This window comes from Peromyscus eremicus, chromosome 12 (assembly GCF_949786415.1).
Source record: "Peromyscus eremicus chromosome 12, PerEre_H2_v1, whole genome shotgun sequence".
Classification (NCBI taxonomy): domain Eukaryota; kingdom Metazoa; phylum Chordata; class Mammalia; order Rodentia; family Cricetidae; genus Peromyscus; species Peromyscus eremicus.
This window is the reverse complement of record NC_081428.1, coordinates 9,240,476-9,255,275: the sequence shown is the minus strand read 5'-3', so window position 1 is coordinate 9,255,275 and position 14,800 is coordinate 9,240,476. Positions and strand designations below refer to the sequence as shown.

Here is a 14,800-nt window from a genome sequence, read left to right as displayed (position 1 = left end):
AATACAAATGTGTACATTCATATATGTGTGTAAAAATGTAAGTGTGAAAATATACAAATTCAACTACAAGCTGCACTAAACAAAACCATGTGGTACTGATGAAAGAGTAGAAAGTATGAAACTTAAGAGAAGCAGCAAGTAGACCTGAGTTCCCACTACCACAGTCACAGTGCTTACTCAACCTTCTAGAATCCCACTGATGCTCTAGTCAGTCATGACTGACAGAAAGGACACAAATTCTTGCCAAAATAAATGAAATGCACTGACTGAAAAAGCATTATTTTTCCAACTATGAAGCATTTATTTACGACACAAAAAGCATAATAAGAGAAACAAGAAACATTAATTTACATTTTGCACATAATCAACAATCTTCAGTCTTTGATGTCCATAATGGAAGCATGTATATTCTCTCAACAACAACTTCTCTGAAATTAATTAGCTGTCTAACCTGTGTGTGACTGTAGAAATGGTAGAATGGGGCACTTTTCATGGAGAAATGTTAATCCTGAAATACTTCGCTTCTTAAAAGATTTATCTTATTTCTAATTATGTGTATTGTATGTGTGTCTCTACATGGGTGTGTGCACATGAGTACAGATGGCCTCAGAGGCCAGAAGAGGGTATCACACCCCCTAGAACAGGAGTTACAGAATGTTGTAAGCCACCTGATATGGATGCTGCTGGGGAACTTAACTTGGTTCCTCTACAAGAGCACCAAGTGCTCAGTGATCTATCCAGCCTCTTGTAACACTTTACAGAAATGTTGTATGATGATGTTCCATCAGCATGATGCATAACATATTTTATAACACCTATATCCATAGCCAGACATGTGCCCACAGTATTTCTGGGGCCAGCGTAACAGCCATATCCACAGCCCCCACAGTGACGTCCAGAGTGGTTTCAATACAAAGTGCCAAAAGCCCAGGTTCCAGTGAAGGGGCTGAATTTTTCCCACCTTTGCATTAATCTTAGAAACACTATAATTCACAGGAAGATCCATAATGATTCTGGTATGTATATATATATATATATATATATATATATATATATATATATATATATATATATTCATCTAATGCCTAGTATGTATGAGTCACCTCACTCAGCTGCTAATGAGAGAAGCTAGTCTCTTTATAGCTATAGCATCTACCTTAGGAAAACACCTTGTTCTAAGTTCTTAAGTTTACTAGAGAACTGTGTGGTTGTCAGTACTAGTCATCATCCTATGCCAGCTTTCCAGTCTATGCGGAAAGTCTACAGTCAGCTAGCCATCTTAACACATGACTCCAAAGGTATATTCTGTATAGCAAGGCTCTGCAGGAGATTAGGCAACGTGTTGAGAACGCAACTGTGAAATGAACTTGACTGATTACATGCATTGGTTTCCTCGTTTCCAATTGCTTCACAGGCAACTGCGAGAGAACCTGAGGCCTCTCACACAAAAACTCAGTACTTCATCTTCCTAAGGATCCACATAACCATCAAAACAACATTTTAATAAGATGTTTTTCATTCCTAGGGCTCAATAAATTTCTCATCAGCTCTGGGTACAGATTTAGCTCAAACTAAAATAGAAGATTAATAGCCTCTACAAAGAGAAGATAAATGTTTTGTAAATCATAAATTTCTTCAATTATTTCATCTATATAATCTCAGTTGGGAATGTGAGAGATGTAGGTACCAAATATATAGAGGTCAATGAAAAAAACTGCTGAGAAACTTGCATCGCTAATATATTACCAAACATAGGTATGTATTTTTCATCCTTAAGCTACCTAAAATCCTATTTTTCTTACTACCAAAATATTGAGCATTAACTGTGGCAGGGACTTTATTACATCTTATAGTGACCCATCTCACTCTGTAATTATTTTTCTGTAAAACATACGCACACACACACACACACACACACACACACACAAACACACACACACACACACACACACACACACAAACACACTAGTATATAGTAGTATGTAACTAGTGTATAATCATCCCCATAGCATATAGACAAATTATTTTAGTGTCTTATTCCCATGCCTCCTCAGTCAAGTATGGAGAATGGATCTTTTCACTCTCAGCTTCATTCCATAAAAAAACTCTCATGGTATTATCTTCCTAATCTCTGCTAACATGTGAATATTGTTCTGGTCACCCAGTGTGACCAAAGGTCAGAAGAGGAAGCCAGCAGTGGCTGTTTTCTGTTATTATGTAACAATTTTTAAATTAACAATATAACACAGGATTCTTTATCTTGGTCTTTGTTCAGTGTTTGTAAATAAGAAGTCTAGATACAAGCTAGCTGGAATCTAGAGTATCATAGTGCTGCCACAAAGTATCAGACAGAACAAGCTCAAGCTTCCTTTTCCAGATAATTTGAATAATAAGGAATCACTCTCCATACGTGAAACATACTTGCACCAGGAAATTATTTCTTTTTGCTATCTGTAATTCAAATAACCTACATGTGCTTTGTCCACCAAGCCCAAACATTATTACTTAAGTGATATCCTCCCCTCTGTGCTAGGGTTAAAAGGAAGCTTCTTCCATCCCTAAAGGATAAGTGACAGCAGGGTGTAGGTCGTTAGAAGCCATCTTAGAATTCTCCCTACCAACACCTTGACCTGTCTAGTGATTACATTTTCTCCACAATGACTGTGAAGCTAAGCTTCCAGCATATTGACAGTTCCAAAATCTATCTCCCCACTCTCTCCTTCCAAGAAGGCTCCTACTCCTCCTGAACAATTTGACCAACTATCATTCATTCTCAATATTTAACTATAATTTTTTTTCAAAAGTATTTCCAAACTTTCACTCTAATCTCAAAAATAAAGGAAAGATTTCCACAAAAAAAAATAAAAACTTAAGAATCTGAAAAGTTAAAAAAAAAAAAGCTGAAATGTTCACTAACACACTGAAAAAAATTCAAGGCCATCAATGCTTGTGAGTGGTTGAATCTTAATTATATAACTGAAGGTTTTCTATATTTCAAATGCATAATGAGTCATTACAGAGAAATGCAAAAAAAAAAAAATAACATAAGAACCTCCATTTCTGCATTTTCCTGGAATCAGCATTACTGTTTTCACAATCAGACATTAGTATCCTAGAATAGAGTGGGGATAAATATATATGATCCTGTTATTCCTCCTTGCTTGCTGGGTTCATATTATTCCCCCAAAATGAACTCTAACAGTGGGTCAGCTACATGGTTTTAAATGAATCCATTTGTAAATTACCTGATAAGGAACTCATTCTTGATTTGCTGAATCATGTATTGGAAAGAACTCTGTCACTGCTTCACTGCTGCTCATTCACTTCAAACTTACTGTCTCTCCAGTGACAGAGAACATGTCTGTAATGTTAATCTTATTAATTTTGTATCACCAGTCATTCGAGTATACAGTTTCATCTCCTTGGTACCATTTATGCCAACACACAAAAACAAGTCGACTCAACAGTCTACAGGGCACCAAAATTTTTACCTTTTGAGCTTCTGTCTCAACCATTCCAGTTGCAGGTGTTTTGCCCCACTGGTAGCTTTCCTAAAGGTCTCTCTCTCTCTGTCTGTCTCTGTCTCTGTCTCTGTCTCTGCCTGTCTCTGTCTGTCTGTCTGTCTCTCTCTCTCCCCTCGCTCCTGTAACACACACACACACACACACACACACACACACACACACACGCACATGTGGGGGTGTGTGCTAATAAGGGCATGAATGCTGGCTAATATAAAAATTAAAAATGGATAAGGCTAAAGCACACCCTCTTTCAGAAGACCAGAGTTAAAGTCTTAGAACTCTCATCAGGCAGCTCACATCTCACTGTAACTCCAGATCCAGGGGATCAGCTGTTCTCTAATGGACTCCCCAAGCACATGCACATATGTTCTCATACACACATACACGTAAATCAAAATAAATCTTTTAAAAATAATAAGCCTTTCAGGAAAGTGAATTGGAAAGGCAAGATTCAGCCGATAAAGGACCATTCTTTTTTGTAGGTTAGATATTCAAGATATACCGCATGGACATGGGCCAGCTAAAATGATTGTTCAATTTATACAAGTGACACAAATAGCTAAGTGCTAGTCCTGTCAATCTCTAAGGATGTCATAGAGTTAAAAAAAAATATGAAACTATGTTACTATGTTTGTTTTAATCAGTTTTTACCACTATAAGGAAATACTTGGATGACTGTTTTATAAAAGGAAATGATTCATGGTTTTGGAGGGGCTGTATTTCTTTGTTTCTAGGGCTGACCACTCAGTATTGGAAAACCAATCAGGACTGATTCACCCTCTCTCAGCTGATGTTAACTGCTTATAGCTCTTCCGTCTAAAAGTGGAGCCCTGTGCAATTTCCCCCATCCACACCAACATGTCAACTGGTGATGTCATTGTTCTGGTCTTGTTTAGGCAGCCATGCTGTTGAGATTATATGGGTGTAGCTTCTTTGCCATAGCTAGCAGGTCCAATCTCAAACAAACTTCCTGGTTGTCTGGCCTCTACATTCTTCCACATTTTCCACAATATTCTCTGTGCCTTAGGCACAGGAGTGTTGTTGTACACATACCCATTGAGGCTGGGCACCACACATTCCCACTGACCACATTTTAAGATTCTTTTAATAGATGAACAATCGTTGTGCCTTTTTATTTCTCTTTACTTCACTTAATGCCAAAATATTGCCAATTGATACTTTAACAATATTTAGTATAGCATTTGGTGGCTAGCATATATTTTAGATTTCCTTTTGGACGAGTAGTATTTTAAGTGTCTGATGGCCATTTCTGGCAAGTGGCTTTCACACTTGATATTGCAGATTACTCAGAAGACCTGAAAATTACTCAATGGAAATTACTCATAAAATTTCTCTCAACTTCTACATCTCTTCATTGATAGAGAAATAAACATCCACCTTAGGCCTCTGTCCTTGAGTTATCCACTCTGAATCTATTTCCCCTTTTCTGTGAGTTTGATTTCATTCATTCTCCTTTGGAAGCAGTTTCTGACCTTGATCTGCCCTCCAACTTCATACTCTGCCACCTCTTTTCCTCTTGGTAGTCACAGAGCACCTGTACACACAGCTAGTAACTATAAAGTGAGATTGTAAGTGACCACTTTTTAACCAACTAAAGATCTTGAATTCCTATGGTGTCCAGGTTCTCATTTTGTTCCTATGTGTCAAAGAGCAAAAAATGTAACTTAAGTCTTTACTTTCTGTTAAATGGCTAAAAGAATAGATATTTGCTTGTGCAATGCAGGACCTCTATAGCATTCAAGAGCTCATAAATGGAAAGTATTGTAGTTTCTTTTTAAAAGAGCTTTTGAAGCTTAACTCATTCCTGGCTCCAAAATGCATGCCATTGTATTAATGGTCTTCTTTTTCCTCAATAATGTGAATTACATATACGTGTGTGTGTGTGTGTGTGTGTGTGTGTGTGTGTGCCGAATACTCATTTTTCTAACCTACAGCAGATTTGTTCTACATACACAAACACACATTCTATCTCTCACTCATTCACAATCACACATATTCACATTCATACACACTTATGAGTTCATACATACACACACACTCACAGACCCACATACACTTTCTCACAGGTTCACACATACTCTCACATTCATAAATTCACACAAATGTTTTCTCTATTTCACACACAAACTTCCTTTTCTCTAATTTTATGATCCTTATATTTTATTAGTATTACTATCCTTTTCTCATTTCATAGAAGCTGAAGTTCTCAAAAAATATCTTAATTGAGACCGTCACATTTCAGATTCAGAAGAAATGTTAAATACCAGTTTGCTAGGCTCCTTTCCTAGACATAGAAAGAATCTTACACATGTCTACTAAATGACATCCTTCTCTGTTCCAGAGTGCCTTCAATGACAAGGAAGAAAATGAAATCATATGATCTCCAAAGAACTATAATTGTTAGAATTTCTTTCCACTGTCTGTAACCCTTACATCAGAATCACACAGAACATACCAGTGCTCAGATCTGACTTGCAAATGTGCCAGATGTAAAAGGTCCTGTTCTTTAGAGAAAGTCTGAGTCATTCATTTGCACAAAGTCTGTTCTAGGTCTAGTCTCAAGATTGACTGATTATCACGTTGTCTCCAGAAGTTAGTCTTTTTGTGAAGTCTGCAAATTCCAGGGACCTCAGAGAGTCATACTTTGTATAACAATCCATTCATGAGCTGAGATAATTGTAGCTAGAGTTTTCCTGCCTGGCCCACCTCAGGACAAATCTCTGTCACCCGCCAGTCCCACAGCCATTCAGACCCAACCAAGTAAACACAGAGACTTATATTGGTTACAAACTGTATGGCCATGGCAGGCTTCTTGCTAACTGTTCTTACAGCTTAAATTAATCCATTTCCATTCATCTATACCTTGCCACATGGCTCGTGGCTTACCGGCATCTTCTTATGCTGTTTGTCATCATGGCGGCTGGCAGTGTCTCCCTCTCAGCCTTCCACTTCCCAGAATTCTTCTCCTTGTCCCGCCTATACTTCCTGCCTAGCCAATGGCCAATCAGTGATTTATTTACTGACCAATCAGCAACACACTTGACATACAGACCATCCCACAGCACTTCCCCTTTTCTTTTCTTAAAAAGGAAGGTTTTAACCTTTACACATCTCCAAAGTCAGCTTGGTATATTTGGGAATTTGGGCGTAGCTTCTCTTACTACTTCCTGCTGGAGGGGGGCGCCGTATCTTATGGGGACACAAAGAATATTTTAGGATTATGGAGTAATCCATGAGGGTGAACTTGAAATGCCTTGAAATGGTTCTGGATGTTGGATCATTTGGGCCATGGTGTCATTGGAGACCTTTTAGGTGGTCTTGGCTGGTCAAACCCGATGTATCTTAATCTGGAACAAATCCATAGCCTCTGGCTTTCTGTGGAAACAAAAGCAGAGCCTCCTTTCCAAAGCAACATATCCTTACATCCAAATTTTGAAGTCAAGATACCTTTAAAATATACATTTTGGCATAACTCAACAGCTTCTGTAATCAAATGTTTTTCTTCAGTTATGAATATCAAAGAGAACATAATCCAGATTCTCTGTGTGGTAGCCATCTTTACGTGGCTTTTTTTTTTATATTATCTTGAGCCTATTGCTTTAAACTGCAGCCTTTTAAGCCTGAAACGGAGCTGGCTCTATGGCTACTGGCTCCGCCCACTTCAGCTTCCCAACATGGCGGTAGTATGTTTTCCGCCAGCTCTGGGAGCCATCAACTCTCAGAAATAGTGAGTCTATGCTTCTATCAAAGCAGCGTGTAGCCCAGAAACCTCTTTTTTTGTTTGTTTGTTTTTTGTTTTGTACTAGCAAAGGCTAAATCCACCACACAGCTTAATGTGCCACTTGCAGAGGCCTCATTCCCGCCATACTGCAGGTCGAGCATGCACGCCAGGAACCCGCCATAGTAGCTCAAACACGCAGGCTGCTGCTAGCTTGAAAGAGACAACTAGGAGCTGTTTTTAGCTCCATTTTAGAATCTTTTTACTCAGGTTTTAGGTGGAAACTCTTGCCCCACGTTGGGCGCCATTTGTAGCTAGAGTTTTCCTGCCTGGCCCACCTCAGGACAAATCTCTGTCACCCGCCAGTCCCACAGCCATTCAGACCCAACCAAGTAAACACAGAGACTTATATTGGTTACAAACTGTATGGCCGTGGCAGGCTTCTTGCTAACTGTTCTTACAGCTTAAATTAATCCATTTCCATTCATCTATACCTTGCCACATGGCTCGTGGCTTACCGGCATCTTCTTATGCTGTTTGTCTTCATGGCGGCTGGCAGTGTCTCCCTCTCAGCCTTCCACTTCCCAGAATTCTTCTCCTTGTCCTGCCTATACTTCCTGCCTAGCCAATGGCCAATCAGTGATTTATTTACTGACCAATCAGCAACACACTTGACATACAGACCATCCCACAGCAGATAATGACACTTATTAATACTGGTTGAAACATGATTGCCCCAGAATCTAGATAGCTTCTTCTACTATAGAATCCAAATAAGAGTTCTTCATGTTCAAGTCATAAAAGGACACTAGTCAAAACACAGAAAACAGTATACCTTCTACTTCAGAATATCAACCAGGAAGCTAGACCAAACTTAGACAGTTCTCTACAAACTGACAGCAAAGCCCTTATTGCTGAATAAAACACCTACTCAACTCTTTGAAAATGGTCAAGCTGGTGCTTGCCTAAATCCTTCACCCCTACTGGCTAGTTTTTGTGGTGCCAAAAGGTACTCTGCCCATTACCATGGAGAAACATAAAGACCAACCTAGGTACAAACTCTTCTATCAACAATGTTGTCCTGCCTCCAAGATATACTAGGGCAATGGCAGCACAGAGCTTGTCAGAGTAACCAACTAAAATCTGATTTAACTCAAGGCACACTCCATGAAATGGAACCCAAACATGACATTGCTTGCATGACCAAAATGCATGAAACTAGATAGTCCATGGACCTAGGGTAAATCAAATAACTAAACTAAAGGACTGTAGCAATAAAATGACTCCTAATGATATTCTGCCAAACTCAGAGATCAGTGGCTTGCTTAGCCTTCATCAAGGAAGCTTCCTCTTCATGTTCCAACAGACATGAACAAATACAGAGACCCACAGCCAGACAATATGCAGAGAATTAAATACCCTGGAACACTCAGCTATAACAGGGGATTTATCTATCAAATCCCCTAACTCCAGGGCTCAGAGAGCCATGCAGAACAGGAGGCAAAAAGTGTGCAAGAGCCAGAAGGGGTGGAGGACAAGGAAACAAGGCCTTCCCAACACAACAGGACCACTGCACACAAGAACTCACAGAGACTGAGGCAGCATGCACAGGGCCAACACAGATCTGCACCAGAGAGGAACCTGGAGCTGAAAGGAGAAGTGGACACAAGCCCCATCCCTAATCCAGACACTACCGCCAATTTATAGCCACTTGTAAATTAAAATACAGTTTTCTCTTGGGGCTGTGTGGGGTCTCATTGGGAAAACAGACTACTCTTAAATGTAGGCCCCATGTCCAGCAGTCGATGGCCAACAGAAAACAAGCTCAGCTGCATCTTTGTATGTTCCTTGTCTCATAATGTTGTGGCAGCGCTTTTTCTTTTTTCTTTTTCTTTCTTTTTTTTTTAGAATTTTAACTTTTTTATTTTTACTCTTTTTTTTAATTGTATATCTCTCTCTCTTTTTTTTTTTTGTTATCCTACAGGTCTTTTGTGTATATGTTATGGCTTCCAGTGTTGTGTTGTTAAGGGATCCTAAGAATGTGAAAAAGTGACTTTCTGTGTCTATGTTTGTTTTTCTTTGGCTCTTTTCCTTCTGTTTTTGTTTGTTTGTTTTCTCCGATTCCAATATGTTTGTCTTTGTTTTATCTAATTATATTTTATTTTATTATTATCCCTTAGAACTCTATTGGTTTTCTAATGAGAGACAGAAAGGATGTGGACCCAGATGAGAAGGGAGGTGCTGGGGAGGAACTGGGAGGAGTAGAGGAAGGGGAAACTATAATCAAGAAGTAAGAGAAAAACCTATTTTCAATAAAAGAAAAAATATAATAAAAAATAAGTAAATGAATGAATGAATGGATCCCATTGTCATGTCTAATTCCTTCCAAGAGAGCCCATTGATATGATGTTTGGTACCTAGCATGTATTTCACACTTCATTTCATACTTGCCACATTTCACATATTCCACAGCCATTTCTAACAGTTGATTCTGGTGTCTTCACCTGGTCCTAAAATGTAAGGAACTTCTTTATATACTTATCACTTGTTGCTAAATTTTCTTGTCCTTCTTTGCTACTGCGATTTTTTGGTATTAACTCAAAGAACACTACTTCAAAATACGTCCCTGAACTGTGTGACTGATCCACCCCTCCTCTTTCCCACTGGGCTGCAGCCCCTCAACTGGAGTCATATATCAGTATGTCTCATCACTGTTGCTATCTCCTCTATTGTGGTGCAGATGAACTGAGAGAACAGAATTCCTCTGTAATATTCTTATTGTATCCAGGATGTGGTCTATTCAAAAACACTTGCTGTTTAAGAGAATCAAATCACTAGGCTGAATTCAGCAAAGATATTTGCATTTCTATCTGATGTAGAATGTATAATATATTTTTCTTCTAGCTTATCCCTTTCTGGGGTGTTAATCCTCCTGCTTAACATCTAAGTCTCGCTTTAATTCTTCAATAACTCTGAAAACAATATCTCCCATTTCATTCCTCCATTAAGGTCTCAGGCTATCTCTGTTCCCCCTTGGGACATTTGCTATAACCTCATAAGTGGGTATCATCCTTCTCCTCTCATCCTCTCGTTTCCCATTTCAGATATAGTATCATTTCCAAAGCTCAGTGCAGAAATACTCTATGGCTTGTGCTTAGATGAATGAAGTCCTGAGATGTCCATGGAAAGCATGTAGAGAAGACATTATTGATGCAAAATAGGAAGGTCCACACATATCAGATAAGTGCTCCATAAACTTCAGCCAATGCAGAGTTAACCCAGGTTTCAAGATTAACCAAGGCAGGAATATACAAGTACACAAAGATTTGTTAGAATCCAATGCCCATTTTATTGAAAATAAATTATGTTCCCAGCTGTAGATGTTACAGCCATTAACACATTCAGACAACAGAACCAAAGGGCAAGAGAGCAAAGACTGACATTTGAGAGCCAGTGAGATGATACTGCAGATCCCACCATCACAAAGATGTCTTCTAAATATGTGCAGCTGGAGGTCAAAGATTTTGTCAAGTTTGTAGATTCTTGGACATAGAGATCCTGGCCATGGGTCTTAAAAGAAGCATGATCTTCAGAAGTGTCAGTTCAGAAGCAACTGGTCCTCTTCTAGGGATGTTCTAGCAGCAAGAATAGCATCTTCTGTAGCAAGATGGTCCAGAGCCACAACAGCCGGACCTATAGTAGGAGCCATATCCACAGCCACTTCCATAGCCAGAGCCATATCCACAGCCATAGCCAGAGCCATATCCACAGCCATAGCCAGAGCCATATCCACAGCCATAACCAGAGCCATATCCACAGCCATAGCCAGAGCCATATCCACAGCCACTTCCATAGCCAGAGCCGTATCCACAGCCATAGCCAGAGCCATATCCACAGCCATAGCCAGAGCCATATCCACAGCCATAGCCAGAGCCGTATCCACAGCCATAGCCAGAGCCACAGGAGCTACCGTAGTAGTTACAACACATGTTGTCAATAGAGGAGAATTCACTTGGGTTGCAAAAGAATATTTCTCAAGTGTAGATGCTTCTGCTATCCTGGGACCTTTATATACTGCCAGTAATTGGCACAGCATACCATTCATTCCCTGACTTAACTAACAAACATTTAAACTATTGCATTCCAGTCACTGTTGACAACCCATAATGGTTGCTTAAAACAAGCACATCACTTTGTAAACTCATTTCATTTAGAGAGCATCATTTCAATTTCCTCTGTTAGAGAAGTTTCTTAGTCAGATCATGTTGCCAAGCACAGAATTAATCTTTCCACTTGTCATTCAGTGTGTATCTTATATAGCAAGGCTTGGAGAGACTGTAAGAAAATCTCTCTTGGGGGCTAGAGAGATGGCTCAGTGGTTAAGAGCACTGACTGCTTTTTCAGAGGACCCAGGTTCAATCCCCAGAACCCACATGGCAGCTCTCAGCTTACAACTGTCTGTAACTCCAAGATTTGACACCCTCACATAGACATGCATGCAGGCAAAATACCAATACACCTAAAATAAAAACAAATAAATTATTTAAAAAATAAACTCTTTTTTAAAAAAATGAAAATCTCTCTCCTCTTCCTCCTTCTCCTCCTTTCTTTTTTTTTAACTCTTTCATAAATTTCTAGCTTCTCCTACCTGTCTTCACTTTTACAACTCCCTCTACCCAACATCTCTATAGATACCATATATCTGATAATTCAAGTACAAGAGCGTCTATTAGGTCTCTTATGACTTATAGATATAATTAGTATGCTATCTGTATTTGAGCTATGAATATCCTTCTTTCCTCCAAATGCCAAGCAAGCTAAGGCCCTGAGAACCTCAGCATCTTTTCTCCTATCTCTTGCTTTCTGGGCCAAAATATGTCTTGTTGTTGAGATACCTTAAAAAACATAACTAGCATTATTTGGATGAAAAAGTAAAAATTTTAAATCTCACTTAGATAAGAAACTGTGTTCTTTTCTGAAAAGGAGTTTTTTTCAGACTTTGTAGATGAGATACATGTGCATTTGTGGAACTTAATAAGCCGTTTCCTTCTCCGTCCACTAATGTTTCTTCACCTTTAATATGGAAGTTAAAAGATGATGAGCAATTGTAGGATGCTGACAGCAAGCTGCTTTTGCAGCTCCTAACACTTTACAGATATAAAATAGTAAAAAAATATAACTTCTTCCATCTACTCACACTGGCTGAATCTACTCATTTTTTCCAAATTCTGAGACTTCTACACCCAAAACAGTTGTGACTCTGAAATATGACATTTTCTCGAGCTCCTCAGCAGTCGTATCATGTTGACCTTTCCAACATGTAAGAGAGAAGAATGAGTATCATTTCTTCAGATACTAATTTTTCCTTGTTGTCCTTATGCCACAGCTAAAGAACATTCTTATTTATACATTAAATCAAGATTTCAAATCTTATCCTATAGGAAGGATTTTCTTGCTGATACTTTGATGACTCTCCTCTTTACTCTTATGTATAAATAAAAGTCATGAACTTGTCACACTCCATTGAAATTTTTTTTGGTCCATAGATTACAATACGGTGTTCATGAGGAGAAAGATTATACTGTCCACCTGGGAACTTCCAGTCAGATCCATATTTTATTGCATTTAAGCTTCAGATGAACATGAGACCTTGACAAAGAAGACATTCAAATTGAAGGCTTAAATATACCATGTTCTATTGAGGCAACCCTGAAGAGCTGAAGAGTCTACTAAAGTTCAAAACATGGTCAGGATTCAGGATGGTATATGTAGGATGTGGTTGCTTGATTGGATGGTTGAATGGTTGACTAATTTGGCTCTAAAATTCCTATTACATCCCCCAAAACATCGAAGAAGTATTACTTCTTTTATATTTTCTCTAATTAATTTTAAATTGTACTTTTACAGATCCATATGAACCATTGATATTCTCCAAGGAAATGTTCATAATTTGTGTTTGTGCCTCTCCTCTATACATCTCTATCTAATGTCTAGATCTCTATCCCTCCATTTGTAACAGTTTGTTGCCATATACTACTTTAGTGGTAAATAGTATGTGTGCAGTGTAACTCAGTGCTTCACTTACACGATACAGAATATCTTTCAGAATATTGAAATTGGTGTAGTTAAACAAAGAGTGAAAAAATATATCTTTCAATTAACTTCATCTTATATTCCTATCACTAACGAATTTCAAAATTCATCCACACCCATATTAAAGATGAAGCCTAGAACCACGTCATTTTTCAGTATCCCTCAGACATTTATGGCAGCTGGTTATCCTCGAATTGATGTAGGGCAGATTGCATCAGTTGTCAGTGACTACACTGACATCCTCTCTAAGGACTTGATATTTTCAAAAGAATGTGGAGCTTAACAGAAGCCACTATATACTGTGCAGGATGGGGAAGCATATTGTAGCTTGGTATTCTTCTCTCTCCTTTGTTCTTTCTCAGAGTACAAATCTACTAAAGTAATTATTTGAGCAACATGATAGTGCTGTGCCCTGGTTGTTATTTGAACCTATATTCATGCTACCATGCCATAAGAACTTGTACTTCAACTTTATGAAATTCCATTTAAGGGAATATTCATAAACTCCAAAGATGAGCAGTTCTTGAAGCAAGCTTAGGGAAGAAGACCACTGTAGCTAGAGTTTTCCTGCCTGGCCCACAGTCAGGACAAATCTTTAGCTACAAATGGCGCCCAACGTGTTGGCAAGAGTTTCCACCTAAAACCTGAGTAAAAAGATTCTAAAATGGAGCTAAAAACAGCTCCTAGTTGTCTCTTTCAAGCTAGCAGCAGCCTGCATGTTTGAGCTACTTTGGCGGGTTCCTGGTGTGCATGCTCGACCTGCAGTATGGTGGGAATGAGGCCTCTGTAAGTGGCACATTAAGCTGCATGGTGGATTTAGCCTTTGCTAGTACAAAACAAAAAAAGAGGTTTCTGGGCTACATGCTGCTTTGATAGATGCATAGACCCACGAAAGCTCCCAGAGCTAGTGGTAAATGTATCACCGCCATGTTGGGAAGCTGAGGTGGGCAGAGTCAGCAGCCACAGCACCATTTCAGTCTTAGAATGGTGCAGTTTAAAGCAATAGGCTCAAGGTAATATAAAAAATAAGCCACGTAAAGATGGCTACCACAAACAGAATCTGGATTATGTTCTCTTTGATATTCGTAACTGACAAAAAACATTTGATTGCAAAAACTGTTGAGTTATGCCAAAATGTATATTTTAAAGGTACCTTGACTTCAAAATTTGGATGTAAGGATATGTTGCTTTGGAAAGGAGGCTCTGCTTTTGTTTCCACAGAAAGCCAGAGGCTATGGATTTGTTCCAGATTAAGATATATCAGGTTTGACCAGCCAAGACCCCCTGAAAGGTCTCCAATGACACCATGGCCCAGATGATCCAACATCCAAAACCATTTCAAGGCAACTGACTCAGACGATACACCCTCACAAACTATTCTATGATTCTAAAATTTTCTTTATGTCCCCATGAGATACAGCGCCCCCCTCCAGCAGGAAGTAGT

General features: G+C 38.9%; 1 protein-coding gene across 1 annotated transcript; it reads right to left on the bottom strand.

Annotated features, from left to right (window-relative positions):
* Positions 1-10,898: 10,898 nt before the first annotated feature.
* On the bottom strand, positions 10,899-11,252 carry LOC131922362 (keratin-associated protein 6-2-like). The gene has a single exon (XM_059277144.1). The coding sequence runs from the start codon at positions 11,250-11,252 to the stop codon at positions 10,899-10,901; it is 354 nt and encodes a 117-aa protein (XP_059133127.1).
* Between the last annotated feature and the right edge of the window lie 3,548 nt (positions 11,253-14,800).